Here is an 18,839-nt window from a genome sequence, read left to right as displayed (position 1 = left end):
AAAACATGTTGGAGAAACGACAAAACTATTTGTAACTCAAGTTGTAGAACTAGCCACTGAGGGAGGGACCATGTTCGCTTTAAGCAAACTGGCCTTCAGCAAGACATGGGTGGGAGATGTAAGGACGACAGTTGAGGAACTCTTGGCCTAGAGGACGTTTATTATCCCGGACTTGGGGAAACTCATTAGTAGTGGAGCAGCGAGGTAGAACATGCTCCAGTCGTTCCTTTTCGGGGTGGGGAGAGTGTCCAAGACTGACCAGGATTGAATGTGGCAATAAAACTGGGAAGGGAAGACCCTGGGGGGATGGCAGCCCACCAGGAGCAGGAGTGATGATCAATTCCTGTAACCGCTGTGCCTTATTGAAATGGAGAACATGATACCAGTTATTTTCCTTCTTTTATACAAATCAAATGAATTGCAATACAGTTTCTCATTTTACAAATTCTACAAAACACAGTAGAACCATTTGCATACATAGATGGCTCTGGATGAGGCAAAAGTCATGCATAATTCACATAAGCCTCCTTTGATAAATAATGCTATGTACATTCATGGAATTTTCCTGCTTTCTTTTTTTCTGTGGTGGGATCAGTGGAAGGTTGTCCATTTAATAAGCTGCGTTCTGAGAGCTGTCCCCCCATCCCTGTGTTTCTAAAGGGATGGAGCTGACTAAAGGTTAACTGGTGGAAGAAGGCTAGAGGTTCTTGATAGGTTATTGGGGGGACTTTGGGAGAGGAAGACTTGGTTTCTAGAGTGAGTGCTGGTTCTGTGTAATTCTGCACTCTGGAACCTGGATGGCCGGTGTTCTGAGTCTGTGGGCCAAGTGTCTTCCTTTTTTCACCATGGATGTACCAAGTCATCTCCCCCTCTTGTGTATTCTTCAACCAAGGAAAGGATAAAGTGAAATGTTTTCATGATTCTCTTATAACTATTTACATTTAACATCTGAGCTAAGTGAAGGAAAAAGCCCCCCGTTAGACAAGGTGTCTGCCTGGAAATGCAATATATGGGAGTCTTTCTTCAGTCCCTATTCTATACAACAGTCTCAAGGCCTTCCAACCGCCAAAGCCTCCAAGCTAAACTTCCCTGTCTTAGCTTCTTGAGGCCAGCAGGTGGTGCAGGTCTCCTTAAATCATCAATGGACCTGTGCAGGAAGGTGAAATTGGTCCAATTAAACCTAAACTGCACTAATGCGATGCCATTTCCAAGGCCTTGTGGTCTTCCAAAGGAGACCTGCAGGCCTACCGGATAGTTGCCCTAAAGGAGTAGGCCTGGTGTAACCAGTTCCTTAACTGTGACTGCATTTATAAAACCGTAAACCAACCAGGCGTGTCAGATTACCAACACTGTCTTCTTTTTGCTACGGTCCCTCTCCCGTGCACTTGCCTGCTCAGGGTAACTGCAGTAGCCCTGGGTTGTGGTTCAACCAGGCCTGTTTAGAACAAGGTTACAAGGCCAGTTGGCCCATTCTGCTCTGGTGGGCGTCAGTGATTTATTGATCCCATGATTGTTACATGATAATCTCATCCAGCCATTGCTTGAGAAACCCAGATTAGATTCAGATTAAAGCATAGCTAGGTTACTCACTCCAGATGCCTACAGCTGTGTAAAGTGCCTTGTGTTCTCAGTCTTTGATGCACGTCCTCTTAATCATGTTTTTGCCCTGACTCCTCCCTCCCCCCTCCCCCAGCCCCCAACACGCAACCCTAGGACAGGCTGCCCTCCCCCAGGTCCTCCAGCTCGGTGCTGCGCTTCTCCTCCATGTCCAGCAGCGAGCCGGGGCAGCGCCGGAAGCCCGCGGAGATCTGGTCGAAGGTCTTGCCGCGCGTCTCCGGTACGCGGAAGAAGGTGAAGAGCAGGAAGAAGAGTAGCAGGGCGGCGAAGATGAGGAAGACGTAGGGCCCACAGTAATGCTGCAGGGAGACAGGAGAGCTTGCTAACTGGGGTCGCTGCTGCTGCAGCCTCACCAGGCTGGCCAATTCACACCCGACTGGGAGTACCCATCAGACTGAGCAGCTCACAGAAGATTGCACAATGCATCAGACGGCAGTTCATGCAATGCCTTTACCTAGACACTTGACTGGCATTATGCACCAAACTGGTCATTTACATCAGACCGGCACTATGCACCAGACTGGGCAATTCACACCAGGCTGGCACTAGCATCAGACTGGGCACTATTTATCACACTGGGCAAAGAGAATTCACACCCAGCTGGCACTAGGCATCAGATTGGGTGATTCACACCAGACTGGTCACTAGACATCAGGATGGCCAGTGCACACCAGACTGGGCAGTATACTTCGTGGCCCCTGCCTGCAGGAGCAGACGGTGTGCAGTGACCTCCCAGTAAGGCGAAGGAGGGGAAAACTCACAGCAATGTACTGGAAGCTCATGCCAATGATGAAGTTGGCGGTCCAGTTGGAGCAGCCGGCCACGGCCATGGCGGCAGGGCGGGGTCCCTGGCTGAAGAGCTCGGCCACGAAGAACCAGGGGATGGGACCCGGGCCCACCTCGAAGAACGCCACGAACCCAAAGATGGCCAGCATGCTGATGTAGCTCATCCAGGGCACACGGTCCTGCCAGAGGGATACAGGGTCAGCGGGTGAGCCTATTCCAGTTATCGGTTCAGAGACCCTGGTTCTGGAGAGTCATAGCCCATCAGGCCTGAGAGGTCACCCATAGATCATGAATTCGTTAAGACTAGACTGTAAGTGAGAGAGCGGCTTAGTAAGTGCATTCGTTCAGTTAAGTCAGGGATGGCCTGCTGTGGTCGTGGGTGTTGCCATTTTCTTTTTAAATGCCTTCATGTAACGACATTCAGGTCAACTTAGTTGTAGAAATTACCTGCTTATGTGGTCAAAACATTCCAGGGTGACTCAGTGAATCTGCTGGATTGTGGCTCTCCAGGACCAGATTTGGACATTGGTGCAGTATTGAGTTAAAAGGAAAAGGTCCATATAAATACTCACATATTGACCATCATCTGGTGCCGAAGAGCCACAAATCTAATGGGTCTGTAATCTGAGATGTTCCTACTGATAAATGCCAGGGGTATTAAGCAGCTAATGTTGGTGTACGCAGTTAAGTCATTTTCAGCACAATAAATCAAAGTGAAATGAAAATCATTAGACCATACGCTCCAGGATCACTGTTGGTATGCAACATCAGCATACAGTATAAAGACATGGTGACAGGAAGGGTAATTTAGGTTTATCATAGTTTTCACACTCCTAAGAAAAGGGTAGGAGGCACAACACTGTATTTCACACAACGCCTTTAAATACTTACAGTAGGTTGAACTCAATAAGCCACACTGCTTTATTTTTTTATATCTGTACTGTTTTAAAACACATTGTTATTGCTTTTGGTTTTGATTTTGGCTGTGTTCAAAGTACCCATAAACTTCTGAGACAGGCGAGGAAGTGGCCCGGCCTGAAGCAGGAGACACGACCAGTATAACACAGGCTTAAGACTGGAACTAACCAATAGGGCGAGTGCAGCTGTCATGATGATGGCACACACCGCCATGCCAGCCAACCCCAGCATGTGCAGTGTCCGGCGTCCCGTCCTCTCCACCAGGAACAGCTGTGATTAAAGGAGGACAAGAGAGAAAGCAGGGCAAAGCTGGAAATCGACTGGCAATCCCACTCCAAGATTAATCCACTGGCGGCCTTCCCAATTTTATTCCACAATTTTAAGATGCGTGCAGCCCCTTAAGCATTCTATTGAACCTGAATATTCTCAATGAAATAAGGTAGCAAAATTCGGCAATGGAGCACATTGGGAAGGCAGTGGTCATGCCCGAGTGTGCACCGGTGATCGGTCCTGCATACACACGCAGGACAGCACCTCACCTGTTAGAACAGGCTCAGGCAGACTCTCACAGCGGCCGGCTAATTAATCTATTATTTCTTTATTATTTCATTAATTAGTTCCATTTCCCTTCAACGCTTCCCTCGCCCTTCACTCGGGGCTCTGTCATTAGCTGCTCTGCGTGTGCGTGCGTGCGTGTGTGCGTGCACTACCTCTTAGTTTCTTAACCACAGTTTTCTTTTTCTCAATTTCTGGCGCTTGCTCCCTTCTGTCAGCGCTTTCCCTGTTCCCTGCCTCTACCACTCTGCAGCCCTGGGTGTTGGGTGTATATTGCGTGCCTTGCTCTTCTTTTTTTGGCCACCTTTTTGTTGGGGGGTGTTTCACACCTCACTGCTGCCTGAGACCCTCTGGGTCAGACACGAGTCACCCTACTCTTGCACAGAGGAGCCGTGGCACAGGGGAAAATTAAATCGGATGTATCAAAACCAGGAGTGCATCCAATCACATCTGTGCGCACGGTCTGACACAGAACCTCCCACAGGCAAATGCAGCCCAGGAGTGGAGGCACTGTGAGGCAATGGCAATATATTTTATGTACACACATGCATACTGGCATTGATAACTCTCCTTACAGGAGCAACTGATAGTGGCATCAAGTTGAATCTATCTTATTCAACATTTGCATTGTGACAGAATGTGGGGGCAGAGTTATAAGTGGAAAATATGTAGACCAAGAGTTCTGAGAACTATAATCCTTTCTTCTGAATTGTGTAGCTTCCTCTGTCTGGTTCTAATGCGAAAACCACATTATAAAAAGAGAACACTGATTAGCAGAATCATTAGGCTCAGCTGTCAACAATTGGCTTGTTTCATGACCCATAAAACAGTGCGGCATGCTCAGACCACAGCCTTCTATCTTTTTGTCTGGGAAAGACCTGATTCCTTGGGATCTGCTGCTGAAGTACGTTTGACTTTATTTCTGCTACTTTTGAACTGGACTCGAAAGATCCCCCGCTATACGAGGTGAATACCTGGAGAACAGGTAATGCACAACTGCACGGCCCGAGCCAGTAGTGAAGTAGCACCCCCAAACTGTCGCTATAGAGCTATGCAAACTTCATCTCTAACTGGTAGCCCTCGCCGCTGCCAGCCAGAGGGGCAGTCTTACCGACACCACAGTGAAGGCACAGTTGACGACACCGGCTCCGATAGTGGCGTAGACCGGACTCTCCACGCCTGCCTTCTCGAAGATGCTGGTGGAGTAGTAGAAGATCTGCAGAGGAGCACAGGAGGCATGATTTTCCAGAGGCTGCATGCTCGTGTGGTGAGAGGTACGGGGGTGAGGCGCCGATGGGGGGGACACTCACAGCGTTGACCCCGGAGAGCTGCTGGGACAGCTGCAGCAGGATGGCGATGCCGATGGGTTGCCGGTACAGCGGGGAGCGGAACAGCTCCGCAATGGACACCTTCCTCTCCATCTCCATCCTCCTCTTCTCCTCCTTCATCTCCGCCAGGTCCTCGTCCACCTCCAGGCGCCCCGTCAGCCTGCGCAGGCCTGACGCATATGCACATCGTCATGGTTACAGATGCAAGCGCCACAGGACTCCCTGATGACATTCTCATCATCACACAGTGTGTGAGGCAGACAGTAGTTAAACCAGGTAACATTTGTGTGTGTGCAGTGGCGGTGTGCTGTGCTGCAGTCTGGGCTCTGTGTGTTTGTGCAGTGGCAGTGTGCTGTGCTGCAGTCTGGGCTCTGAGTGTTTGTGCAGTGGCGGTGTGCTGTGATGCAGTCTGAGCTGTGTGTGCATGTGTGCGTGTGTGTGCATGCATTGTATGCTCTGACCGCTCTTGGCATGGTGCTCCTGGCAGCGGATAATGTAGAGGTAGCGAGGGCTCTCGGGGCAAAAGGGCAGCAGCGCCATCTGCAGGACAGTGGGCAGCACAGTCAACCCCAGCAGCACAGGCCACAGCTCCTCTGTTCCCAGGAGAGACTCCAGTCCCAGGATCTGCACAGCGACAGGGGGTGCTGGAGTGAGCTCCTGCAGACACCTCACAGACCTGGTAAGCAGTGCTTCTACACATTCTCATAAACGGTTATAAATAGCTAAATTAAGAGCATTTAACCACTGCTTAAGAACCAATAATTCCATATGGATCATTAAAATGAATTAATAACGGAACCTTTTTGAGCTGGTATTCTGTGCTGTGGTAATCTGTGCTTTTGAACATTTATAACTCCTTACTTGACCAGCTAGTAGATATGCATAAAGCATTAATGAACCATGTGGATGCCATTCTTAAAGGCAATCAATATGTTACAATTAAATCAGGTTATTTTGCAAGAAACCAATTTGACAGGATCAAATGGGCCATCAATGTAAAACAAACATTTCCAGGGAGACGGGGGGGCCACATAGCATTCAAAACCTGGGGAAAAGAATCGGGATTCTGCAGCCGGGAGTTCTGAAACCCCCATGCTCTCCTCCATCCCAGTATCCTGGTATCCCACCTGCGCCAGCAGGATGCCGATGACAATGGCCAGCTGGTGCAGGGTGCCCAGCGCCCCTCGCAGGCTGGTGGGGGAAATCTCACCCACGTACATCGGCACCAGCCCCGACGCCAATCCTGGGAGCACATCGGGCAGGCGGAGAAAGAGAGTTAGCAAAAGACAGATTTGTTTGAAATCCATCACTCTAAAAAAGCCACTCATCAAAACAACAGTTGGAAGTTTCATTGGAAGTTTCATTTCACACCTCTCTGCACCCATTCTGACTTCACACCTCTTGATTGGCCTCTCTTTCTGTCCCCTGCTCCCGCCTCTCACTCCTCCTCCCTCCCAACCTTTGTTCTCCCGCTACTTTACCTTTGCCTACTGCCCTGTCTCTCTCACTTCCTGTATTATATACAGGAGCTTATTTTAACATGAGGCAGCTTCAACTGCATTGTATGGATCTATGCAATGGAATTGATTTTTCTTCAGTTTTGAAGAATTAATCTTTTTTGATTCAGCTAAGAGTGTAATGGCAAGGGTAGCCCTGCAAGGAGCGCTCTTGCATCACAGTCTGAGAAACTATCTCCTTGTCCAGAAGATGCACAGCCCTGCATATTTCATAGGGAACCAAAATCACTTTCTGTTCTTCCACCCTTTATCAGAAAGGCACATATTCTTGGTAAGCCTATGCTACCCTCCAGGACAGAACCTAAAAGGTCAGTTTGCAGCCAGGGGGACAGGCAACCTGGAAGTGGGCTAGACTTACCTGAATAGGCACCAATGAAAAAGCGGCCCAGGATCATCATCTCGAATGATTGGCAGAGCTTGGACATGCCCATCATTCCTCCACCAATGAAGGCCAGGAGGTTGTTGATAAGCATGGCCTTCCTCCTGAATGATCAGATTACAATTACAGAAGTCTAAAAAAATTACATATCGCTATTATAAATTTCTTAAATTTCACTGCACTGGGCTTGCTGCTTTCTTAAAAAAACTTGAATTCTCTTGAAGATACATACATCCTTTTGGTCTTGTTGTATTGGGCTGGCTTACGCCTATGCCTTCTGCTTGTAGTGTTACCTGCTTCAAATCTTGACAATATAGGATTTACAAGGGAAGTAACATACAGGCAAAAGGGGAAGATAGAGTAGGACTGAAGGAATGTTTTGCAGGGATCTTCAATAATTCTTCATTCTAATTAGTTCAGTAGCTAAGGCTACTGTTTGAACCCTTTCCAACAAGCGTAGGGTTTTCCTATTTAATGTAACACCCCTGTTATTGGTAAGCTTGATGATGTTGGCCCTTTTGTCAGCAGTAGCAGAATATCGCCGCTAGATGGAAGCAGCGTCACAGGAAAGCTCAATGGGAGTAAAGCACGGCAAGTTCACCGCACGTGATCAGTAAGTGCAAATGTTCTTCATATGCAAAGGTGTAAATGCTTAATTTACACATGAATTTCTTGCATTTTTCCTCTTTCTGTGTGATTATTCCCTCAGCTATTACAGTAGGGGAGGTGCTAGATCACTGAATAATTTCGCTTTCATACCTTTGCTTTTATATTTCTCTTACAGTCAGCATTGATAAATCGGCATTCATTCTGAATTCTTATTATTATCTTCGTTTCTAGCATGGTATAATCATTTTGTTGCCTTTCACTGGCATTTACCAATCATGGCCTCGTAATAATCCCCCTCTCTGAACTGGCTTCATCACTCTGCTCTCCTCCCCACTGAGAGCTGGTGTGTGGGGAGAGTACTGGCGCACTATGGCTATATAACTGTAAAGAATTATTATTAATAATAATACTATTGCGCATCATCTTCGAATATGATATTAGTAATGAATAATTGCCATATTCTTTCATACTGTATCTGAAGGGGCCAAAGGCATTTGGTTTTGGACTCTCTCCCAGTGTGTCCAGTTTGACCTCTACAGAACAGAGGCTAGTAAACAGCCACAGCACGGGGGTCAGTGGGAAGCCCCCTGTCCTGTCCGACGACACAGAGGGGCGGGCGTGGCTCACCTGCCCAGCCACTCGGACACGACGCCCACGGAGAAGGACGACATCATGCCCCCGATGGAGAAGATGGCCACCGACAGGGACCAGAGCGTGGTGAGCGTGCCGTGAGGGATGGGCGCAGCATAGCGGTGCAGCCATGTGGCGTTGTACTCCTGCTCGATAATCTGAGAGATGGAAACACGGGGCTCACAGACAGAACCTCTGCGACTTCTAGTCCGCTGTGCCGGACGTGGACAGTGCCTACAGACACCCTTTCCAAAGTGACGCGGGCTGGGGCCCTGATCAAGACCCGTGGAATCAGAATTTCTGTTCCTTTTATTCACCCAAATGTAAGACAGAGCCTCCAAGTCAAACCCACAGCTTCATCCCAGAGGTGTCTGAACAGCTTCCTGTTGCCCAGAGCCGAATCTTCACCCGAGATGAGCTATCTAGCAGAGCAGGGCTGCAGGAGCAGCTGATTTTCATTCTAAAATCGTCTGACTCTCTAGAGAGAGCAGAGTAGTATTTTGTTGCCATGCGTACACGTACATTCGAGTTGTTAATTGCGCCGATCTCTCGGGACACACACAGACAACACCACACAATGTAGACATTCCAAACATTATTAATAATAACAAAAGGAACAATAAATAGTCATTGTGGGAGAATAAATGTTGGGGGCGGTGTGGTGTCTCTGTGGCTAAGGATCTGCAGCTGTGGCTGGAAGGTTGCCGGTTCGAATCCCGTGGCCGGCAGAGGAATCCTACTCCACTGGGCCCCTGAGCAAGGCCCTTAACCCCAGCTGCTCCAGGGGTGCTGTATAAATGGCTGACCCTGCGCTCTGAGCCCAAGCTTCTCTCCCTGTCTGTGTGTCTCATGGAGAGCAAGCTGGGGTCTGCGAAAAGACAAATTCCTAATACAAGAAATGGCCAATAAAGTAATCTGATCTTAAATATGTAGTAGTGAGGAAAAAAAACCATGGTAGACCATGCAAAAAGCGTATAGTGCAGATATATGAGTCTGAGGCACTGTAGTTAGCTGTTAAGGATGAGTACTGCAGTGGGATAGAAGCTACAGTTGAACACACTACACCATACACAACAGCTGAACACAGGCGGAGGCTGATTAGTTTGCTGTGTGATGTAGAAGGCAATTGGGGTACACAAGAGCTAATATACAATTGCTCTCACCAAAGGGGTGATGCACTTATCCAGACCATTTCTCTAGGTGTGCACTGGGCTGGGTCCTGTGCCGGGGTGGGCAATGGGCAGCAGCTCTTGCTCAGAGGTCTCAGATACCCTTTGATCACACTTGATTGCTTTAGTTTGTAGACGTTGCTCTTTTAGGGGGGACTGCACTCCGCCAACCACAGAAACTCTGACAGCTCCCCCGTCTTACCGCAAAAAAGTGTCGGACTTCCCCTCCCCCTTTCCTGTTTTGCTTTGCTGTATTTTGCGGTTCTGAAAGGCGTTATTCAGGAAATGTTCAGGGTTTCGCTCAGAAGTGCTGTGCAGGTGACGGTGGTAGAGGAGTGATAGGCCATCAGCGCTGTCAGACAGACTTCACTCTCTTGGGATTCTCCCGCTGTAAAGTGCAGGACTGTTCCCCAGTCACTCCAGAGTGCTCTGGTGAAGCTTGGGCACGTAGCAGTACAGAGACAGGAGCTCTGGGCTAGAACAAAGATTGTCTGCATATATCCCAGCAGTGTTCAACCCTGGTCCCTGGTCTTCTCTGTACCCCAAACTCTCTCCTTGCTATAGATTGGGAACACTATACACTTTATATACTGTAGATCAATAGGCAAGTAATTTGTTCAATTAATGAAATTACAGTACTTGAGGACCAAAGGGTATACTGATTTGTGTTTGGTATATGGTCTCTAAATTACTTAATTAAACAAAATCCTTGCTTAATTGTGTACAGCTACACTGCTCCAGGACTTGGCGACTTCTGCTCTCCAGCATCAAGGAAGACCCCCATCCCTGTGCTACCATACAGGGATTTAAAAACATCCCCCCTTGAATTACAAGACACCACGTGGCAAAGGGTGTAAGTAACTTGGCTTTTTAGTCTGACTCGTGATTTGAAAGAAGGATTTTTTTTCAACAGAAGAAGAATCTGCAAATTAAGATACGGTCCAGAAAATCCTTTGGGAGATGTTTTTGACACTTTTTTTGCACCAAACAAGAAGAAATGTCGAAACAGAGGGTGCGCAGGGTGCCTAGGCTACAAAACTGGGTTCCCAGCTGCCCTCATCACTCACACAGACTGCCCTTTGAGCACCGGTTGGAGTCTATGCTCCTGCAGGTGGGGTTTCCCCAGTGGAAACCAACTGAACTGTTGAGGCTGGGTTCGACTGGGCCAGGGTGTCCTTTTGCTTCTTTCACAAGAGTGCCCCCTTGTGGATGCCACACATCAGCTCGTCATTCCATGCAAAATCCTCTCCAGGCACAGAGGGGATCGCGGTGTGAAAAATGTGAACGACCTGGGAGTACATGTTTCAGAGGAACAGTGCGACCACACAGACTAGAATTAGCTTCTGCAGTGACGGTCTTTGGTGTTTTCTGCTATCTTAGGCCCAGAGCCTTTTCAGCCCCACTTCATACAGCTCCTGTACTGGGGGTGCAGAGAGGGGGGCAGGAGTCTCTGAAAAAGTGATACCAGGCCTTGTGATTCATCTGTAACCCAGCCGACCCCGTCGAACTCCACCGAAAATAATCCCCGTCTCCCATGAGAGAAACCCTGAGCACCTCTGCCCCCTCCTCCCCTCCGGCCACTCAGCTGATCCAGAAACCTGAGCTGGAGGCGATATGAAAGGGGGATGGGCCCACGGGGTATTTTTGGCTGCTCTGTGTTTCCGAGCATCATTCCCACCCTCCCGCTCCCTCCCTCTCTCTCTCTGTTGACATTCTTCCGCCCCTCTTTCAGGAGCACCACTCCTCTGCCTCTGCCTCTCCCGCTGGCCGGCTTCGCTCGCTCGAGGATTCGTGTTTATTCCTCCACCCGGGACACAAGAGATCCGTGTGCTTCAATCCCGTCGTGCGCTGTGTTTTTGAGGTGAGGCGCTGCTCTGACCGGTTATGACTCCGAACCGCTTCCATGGCAACAGTATCCTTAATGGCAGCATGGCAACCAAAACAGAACATGATGTTCCAAACAAGGTCCTCCATGCTCCACATAATCTTTATCCTTTTGTGTCTTCTTTTCTCTTGCTGTAGGTGTCTGAAACCAACGGCATTTTTACGCGTCACCTTCAAATTTGATAAGTGGACCAGGCGGTGGAGGCACCCAAGCTGTCTTCTGGCTCTCATTCCTGCTCGGCTCTTAAGAATCTCGATCGGCTCGCCCCGGTTCTTCAGCAGCTGGTGCTTTAAAGGGAAACTGCAGTCCCAATTTCTCAGACCAGTTCTTAAATCTCAGTAACAAAATAAATTCATTGACGGTATAGAAGTACAAAATGAAGTACAAAATTGTGAACTTTGTGAGAGTACCGTATGGTCGCCATGTTGTCGCAAACCCCTGGTCTCGCCATGGGGAGAGAGGCGAGAGTTCCAGTGAATTGCGACGTGATGCAGCCCTTCCTGCTCACTAGTCCCTGTAATGACTAATGTACTGCGCATAAGTACAGGTTGTGCAGCAGACATTTCACCGCAGAAATGTTCCAACGTGATCTGCATGCAGAGTTAACAAGCACGTTCCATTTATTGGCAAAACCATCTTAAAATCAAAAGCAGTATTGCTATTGTATTAATAGACATGTGTTCCCAAGCATGCTTGCTTACAATGTAATAAGGATGCAACACGTCACCGGAGGTTTTGTTGCCTCGTTCTGAGTTGCATTCCTGAAATATAGTCTATCTTGTGATGTGAATTGGAGGTTTTACAAGATGCTGTGTACATTTGACTTTTATTGTGGTTTGTGGGCCACCAGCCTCTGTTTATGCTTTCCTTGACCACACATAGCAACATGGTGTCCCAGGCCCTGGGCATGCTGGATTCTGACTTGGGCCCGCAGAAACCGGCTAACATTTTCTTTCCCTGCACAACGCCAGTTTTAAATAGCCTGACCTCGGAGCGACTGCCCCTCCCCCAGCCCATCCAAGCCCCCAGAAGGGCAGAATTAGCTGAGCCACTGTCCTCTGTTGAACTCTGTTGTCCTCTGATGTAGTTGCCCATGAAACAGGCAGATCCCCTTTTAGAAAAGCTGGCAGCAGCATTCCACACTAAAAACAATGAAATAACACCTGAAACCTACTCTTGAGAGTAAGCTGTGCCAGGAGAGCACATTTAGTGGTAAAGATATCCCCCATCATGCATTCTATTCATTGGGCATGCAAGATATTTAAGGACCAGTTGCTCGTGTAGGTGCCCTGTGTCTCACAGGTGCTCATTTTGTTCTGCGTAAGCTGCATTTGTGTGCTGAAGGCTACCTTCTGGGGTGCATTGATGACTCCGATGTTGTAGCCGAACTGCAGGGATCCCAGCACCGCTGTGAACACGGACAAGATGAGGGTTCCAGTCACTCTCTGCAGTGAGAGACAGAGCACAGAAACATCTCAGTCTGATAAAACACCACCACGAACAGGCTGTCCCTGTGACCTAGCTGAGCTGACTCCAACCCCTGGAGCTGCTTTTATAGGACTATTGCATTTTCCCTTGATTAATGCAATTATCTAATTGGGAGCTAACCTGAATGAGAACTAGGAGGTTTTTGGGACAGGCCTAGTCTGGGAGGTCCAAGCTGATACTAACCCCTCTTTTTCCCCAGTGCAACAGCTCTCACCACGAGCCCACACTGCATCACTCACTCCCAGTGCCTCTCAATCTCTCCCTCAGTCTCTCTGGCCTGAGCCAGTGAAATCAAAGACAGCCCATTACACTTTCAGAGACAAAGGTCCCACAGCCAGTTTAGCCCCCAGAAGAGGAGGTGTGTTGGGCTCCTGCCCTTTTCCTAATCTGAGTTATTTATATCCCTGACTTCATCCCGAAAGACTTGCTTCTAGCACGCCCGCGCTTTACAGATAGTGACTGGCAGGTTGTAAAGATCAGCCTCAATGGTCAAGCACCCACCTGTCTCTTTACTGAGAGACAGGCCTGTAAGGAAGGCCCCCAGGGGCATCTGCCACTGCCCTGAGCCGAAAGACGATATACTGGAGGATGGAGGCTCTACTTTCCACAAAGAGATGTGGTTGGTGGTAACAATCTGTTCAACAGTGCGAGATGAAAGCCTCTTCATTAGTAACATCATTAAAGGTCTTTACAAGACAATGTTCTCAGCTGGCATTCATAGTGATTAGAAATGTGCTTTAGTCATGCCTGGAAACGCAGCAGTGAATTCAGTCTTCAATCAGTGGTTGTGGTTTTCTGTCCCTAGAGCAGGGTTATGCATTCCTGGTCCTGGAGGCCTGATGTATCTGCAGGTTTTCTAGGTATCTTCAAAGCAGCAGCACCTGAAGAGTTGGAATAGGCTGTTAAATTGCACCTTTTAAGCCAGGAATGAGCTGATTGAGTTTGTTAAGATAGAGTTGGAATAAAAACCTGCACAGGCACTGGCCCTCCTGGACCTCGACTGCCCTCCCCTTGTTTTAGATCATCACCCTCAAAGCTCATTTTGTTGCTGGTAGCTTTTATTGAACCGAGGATCTGATTGAGCCTTTTCTGGAAGTTTCCTGACAATCCGCGATGATAACGTGGCCGGGCTGTTTGCGCCTCACCCCCATAACCCTGAGTGGGAAGAAATGAAAGAGATTCCTTTGCAGACCTCTTCCCAGGCTGTAACGTTTCAGACAACTTGCAGTCTTTTTGCCTTGGTGGAACAATGTAGGAGTGCCAGAGAGTTCTGTGTTGTTCTCTTTGGGAGATTTCCCATGTTCTGATCCCAGAGCAGCTGACAAGTGTGTAATGTCCATCCCTGTGAAGAGCACTCTCACACACGCACCCTGCTCTTCAAAGCCTACTTCCGTCTCAGGGGCAGTTAAGCAAGCGAGCAGGTGCTGTGGGAACCTGTCAGTTATCGGTGGAGCTCAGGGGAACTGTGCGTTCCTCCCAGTCCGTGTCTCCGCTAGCCTGGGTCAGGGCGCTTTGAAATCACGGGACAAAACAAAAGCCGGTGAATCAGAGCAGCGCACGAGCCCCCAGAGCACACTCGATCTGTCTTGACCTTTCTGGAGAATTAACAAGGGCCGTGTGACCTTTCTGTGGCTAGCTATATAAAGGGCTGCCGGATCACATTTCAGCATAACGTTAATAATAATGGCACGCGTCAGGTTTCAAGCTGCTGGGCCTGTGTGGCTGGGCAGCTTGTTCCCAACCCCCGCAGCCCTTCATGTAAAGAGATGCCCACTCTTCTTGATTTTCAAACATAACTTTACAATCTTTCTATTCAGGTCCTACTGTTGGTGTTTTGGTCTTGACTCTGAAGAAGTCCACGGGATCAACTGTGTTAGTGCCTTTGCACTTTTTGAATAATTTCCTCCTCAGTCTTCAGGACTCAAAATGTTCTCTCCCTGTAGCCCTTAGGAGGAGGATATTCTCTGGCTGCGTCTCTGGACTGATCAGAGTAAATCTATTTTCTGTCAGGTGGTGACCAAAATTGTGCCCAGTATACTTAATGAGGTCTTACTAGTGCACTTGTTTGAGAGACAAACCAGGTCTTAAAACTTCTGGCTTTGTGATAGTTTCACTTAATTTTTGTCTCTGACATTTTTTTTCTTTAAAGCTCCCTGTTACATTCTGTTGGTTGGTCAACAATGACCAGCAACTGCAAACAATGTCCTGCCACACCTGGTTAATAATAATGTCTTTCTGGTAGCTCTTTACAGGTAATGGGGACTCCCCTCCACCACCAGTGTGCAGCCCCACCTGGATGATGCGACGGCAGCCATAGTGCACCAGTACTCTCCCCCCACACCAGCTGTCAGTGGGGAGGAGAGCAGAGTGATGAAGCCAGTTCAGAGATCGGGATTATTAGGAGGCCATGATTGGTAAAGGCCAGGGAGAAATTAAGCCAAGACACTGGGGTAATTCCACTTCATTGGCATGTAGACTTTAGTTTAAAATCTGAATCTTTTCCCGAACTGGGGGTCCTGACTTCAGCATTCCAGATTCATCGTAGAGCCCCATCATTGGTAAAGGCCAATTTCTGTTTGGCCAGGGCACTGGGGTAACACCCCTACTCTTTCTGAGAAATGTCCTGGGATTTTTAATGACCACAGAGAGTCAGGACCTCAGTTTAACAAAGGCTTTTTACAGTATAGTGTCCTCATCACTATACTGGGGCATTAGAACCCACACAGACCGCAGGGTGAGCACCCCCCTACTGGTCCCACTAACACCTCTCCCAGCAGCAACCTCAGTTTTTCCCAGGAGGCCTCCCCTCCAGGTACTGGCCAGGCTCACACCTGCTGAGCTTCAGGTGCAGGGTGATATAGCGGCTGGCAAGTCTTGGAATATGGGAGGAGATCCTGGCTAATGTCTTCAAGCAGGGCCAACAGCACACGGTCAGGAACAGTGCCAGTCGCAGCTGTGCGTCACCTGACACGTATTGAAAGAGGTCGATATTTGTCGGTGACCCGCAAGCAGTAGAGTGACTTACGGTCACGCCGGCTGCCACCGAAAGGCGACAACATATTTGCTTCAATACGCCTGTAACTGATGCCACTTCACCGACACTGAGAGTAAAAAAACAACGAGAAATTCAACTTCTTGTCACACCTATAGACAGATGATGCGCTCCGGAGATACATTAAAATGTCTCTAACGGAGGGGTAAAAGTTTTTTTTTTACCAAATCAGCAACTATGACGTCGCATAAAAGGTCATGTACAGGTCCAAAGACGTGAAAGTTGCCCAATGACAAGTAACGCCGAGAGGACGAGGCACTGAGCCTTGGTAAGCGAATATATCTCTGTCGGCTATCAGCTATCGGTGGAGCTCGGCCACAAGTTTTTCGATCACACCACTTTCAACAGCCGAGTGTTCAAATGCCTTTGATAACCGGGAGATAAGGCAGAGGTGTGAGTGGAGACGGACAGGGAATATACATATTGTAACATAACGTCTGTATCTCGAAACGCTCGAATTCTATCCCAGCATTTCGACCCTTGTATATGACGTTGCGCCTCGACCAAGCCGGCACACGCGTTATCAGGTGCTGTAATCTAGACAAAGTGGTGTTTGGTTTCTGAGATTACATAGGTCGAGTTACCTCGGCAAGAGAGAGGGAGAGAAACATACGAGGCACCAGATCGTGCGCCTTCTCTTTTAAAAAGTTCAGATTTTCTTTGCAGAAAGGGTGTTTGGGGCGGTTGTGTGAACCGCTGATTTCAATTTTAACAAAAAACTGTCCGAATTTATGCCTCCGTATGGAGAAAAACTCATTTTGTTCTGACAAAACATTATTTTTTTCTCCTCCAGTAATATTTCGCATAACATACAAAGAATGGCACTTTTATTGATCTTCCTCAAAAAAAGACATTAGTTCCACCGACACATTCACCTCAAAGACAAATGCATAAGAAAGGGGATTTCGTTTGCCAATACAATGGAAAAGAACAGAAATGATGCCTTTCCTATCCAGAGTGGTGCCTGTTTCAAAGACGGAATTTCGTACAGCACAGTGTTAGTTATTTACTACTGTTAGTAATATTTATTCCTGATAGAGATGTGTGAAACCGCCTGTTCTGCCTTGTTTGCAGACCCAGATTAATTCTGTGCCTCAGCTCCCCCGCTGAGTTTGCGGACAGCCGCAACCTGCGCAGCTCGGACCGGTTTGATCTGAGTTCTCCCCGGCGTTTCCGTCCCAAGAACAAGACCGACGCGAGAACTATTTGGGAGCGGGGTAAAACGTACCTTTCATTTTTCACACGTTTTGCTTCCTATAGTTTCCGGTATTTTCAGAAGTCTTAAGTTATATATTTCTTACAGCATTTAGTATAATAATAATTATAATGACGCTTAATAATGATATATTTATTACAACACTTAATATAAAAGATGATGTAACTAGTAACCTCTGACAGTATAAATGATCATGATGAATTGAGACCACTGCCATGGTAGTACTGCTGGTACTACGTTACTACTTATAATAACATCAATAATAACAACATAACTCACCTCTCCACCCAGCTTCTGAAACCCAGCCGGCATGTCCTTGAAGGAGAAAGGGACACCTGCCTCAAGATCTGCCTTGGAGATTAAAAAAATATTCCCAGGTGGGGTAAAGTGGAGAATATATATATATATGGCTATATTCAACACGATTTTAAAACGAATTGATGTGAGCGCAAAATCCAAGCCCCGACGAGACTATTTAAGGAAAAGTGTTCTTCGGATCTCGCCGGCTCGACTCGGAGGCACAGCTTTCGTGTTTTGAAGTCAGTCGGACCGCAGTGTCGGCTGGCTGGCGGCTCCGCCGACCTCTCGGTGCAGTTAAGGGAAGGGTCGTTCCGGCCGATCTGGGAGAAGGAATGACCCGCACGCCCGGCCGTCTTTTTTGTTTTGGAGAGGGGGCGCAGGTGGGCTGTGTGCGAGGCGGGGCGGAGGGTGGAGACTGGGTGGGAGGGCCGGGGGCAAGACCGAGGCGCGGCGCGATCTCCGCAGGCCGCTCGCGCGAGACGGGGAGAGGAGGGGACAGTCCGTCGGTGCGATGATTGACGGGGAGGCCGAGAAGTTTGTCCAGAGCTTCGCCCGGAGAGGTGACCTGAGAAAACTTGACACACTCACGGCAGGAGCAAGCGACCGAGAACACAAATGAGAAAAAAAGGTTTAAACGTATTCCGGGCTGTGACTGTTACTGCTCCCGCCAGTGCACGGTGACATCTCCGTGGCTCTTAACACATTAACGAAGCATGCAGAGAGCACCTATTCGTCAGAGCAGTTGTGCTCGTTTTCTTCTTTTTATTTATTAAACGCAGGGATCGGGTTACTTCAGGAATTAACTATGAATGCATAGCCTGACGTGTATCTTCCTCGGTCTAACAGCAGTGTTCGTGGTTAAGATGGTTGCGCCACCTGTTCCTTCTGAAGGTTCCGCGAGCGGTTGGGTGGGAAAGGCGCTATACGTGTGCAAACGCGTTGTGTCGCGCAGGGGCTGTCGACAGGTGGGGCGGCTCTTTAAACTCCAGCACGTCGTCAGCTGAGGCGGTGTGCGGTGTATACAGTAAACATCCCAGGGTTCAGTGGGTGTCAACAGCCAAATATTTGGGAAAACACGTCACCCAGAATGCATTTTCTCGCCGCCGTCCTTGACAACGCTGGAAAGCTCCTGGGGAGGTCGAGTAGGAGGAAGACGGGCACATTTGCATTCAGGTCCACACAGACAAAGTGTTTGTTACCTGTGTGGGCGGGGGGTGGGGAGAATTTCATTGTTGCAGTTTTCGGTGCAGACCCCTTATCACACTGACCCGAATCCGGTTTGGGGTTTCCTCAGCGCTGCAGGAAAACCGCGACACAGAACGACACAGAGCTCGACAGGCTCCGACAGCTGTGTTCCAGCGGGGCTTTTACTCACCCGTGCGTGGACAGG

At 48.5% G+C, this 18,839-nt stretch overlaps 1 protein-coding gene and 1 long non-coding RNA gene across 2 annotated transcripts; one reads left to right on the top strand and one right to left on the bottom strand.

The window, feature by feature from the left end:
* Positions 1-386: 386 nt before the first annotated feature.
* On the bottom strand, positions 387-18,413 carry LOC102682554 (solute carrier family 2, facilitated glucose transporter member 4). The gene is made up of 11 exons (XM_006627433.3): positions 17,429-18,413; positions 12,743-12,838; positions 8,337-8,497; positions 7,080-7,204; positions 6,332-6,447; positions 5,666-5,828; positions 5,187-5,374; positions 4,988-5,092; positions 3,490-3,591; positions 2,379-2,582; positions 387-1,916 (listed from the first exon to the last, which is right to left on the bottom strand). Exons 1-11 carry the CDS (start codon positions 17,459-17,461, stop codon positions 1,710-1,712), a joined length of 1,500 nt encoding a protein of 499 aa, XP_006627496.1. The 5' UTR covers positions 17,462-18,413; the 3' UTR covers positions 387-1,709.
* Positions 11,265-11,770, top strand: LOC138232924 (uncharacterized). The gene is made up of 2 exons (XR_011187371.1): positions 11,265-11,369; positions 11,531-11,770. It is a non-coding gene; the product is annotated as an uncharacterized lncRNA (long non-coding RNA).
* Positions 18,414-18,839: the final 426 nt, after the last annotated feature.

The sequence above is a fragment of the Lepisosteus oculatus genome, chromosome 3 (genome assembly GCF_040954835.1).
Source record: "Lepisosteus oculatus isolate fLepOcu1 chromosome 3, fLepOcu1.hap2, whole genome shotgun sequence".
Classification (NCBI taxonomy): Eukaryota; Metazoa; Chordata; class Actinopteri; order Semionotiformes; family Lepisosteidae; genus Lepisosteus; species Lepisosteus oculatus.
The sequence above is the reverse complement of the archived record's forward strand: the minus strand, read 5'-3'. Positions and strand labels throughout refer to the sequence as shown.

Coding starts and splice junctions, on each gene's coding strand:
- LOC102682554 (XM_006627433.3), bottom strand. CDS start 17,461: ATGCCGGCTGGGTTTCAGAAGCTGGGTGGAGAG. Junction 12,839..17,428: donor TTCAGAAGCTGGGTGGAGAG/GTGAGTTATGTT, acceptor CTCTCACTGCAG/AGAGTGACTGGAACCCTCAT. Junction 5,829..6,331: donor TCGGCATCCTGCTGGCGCAG/GTGGGATACCAG, acceptor GTCGCTGTGCAG/ATCCTGGGACTGGAGTCTCT.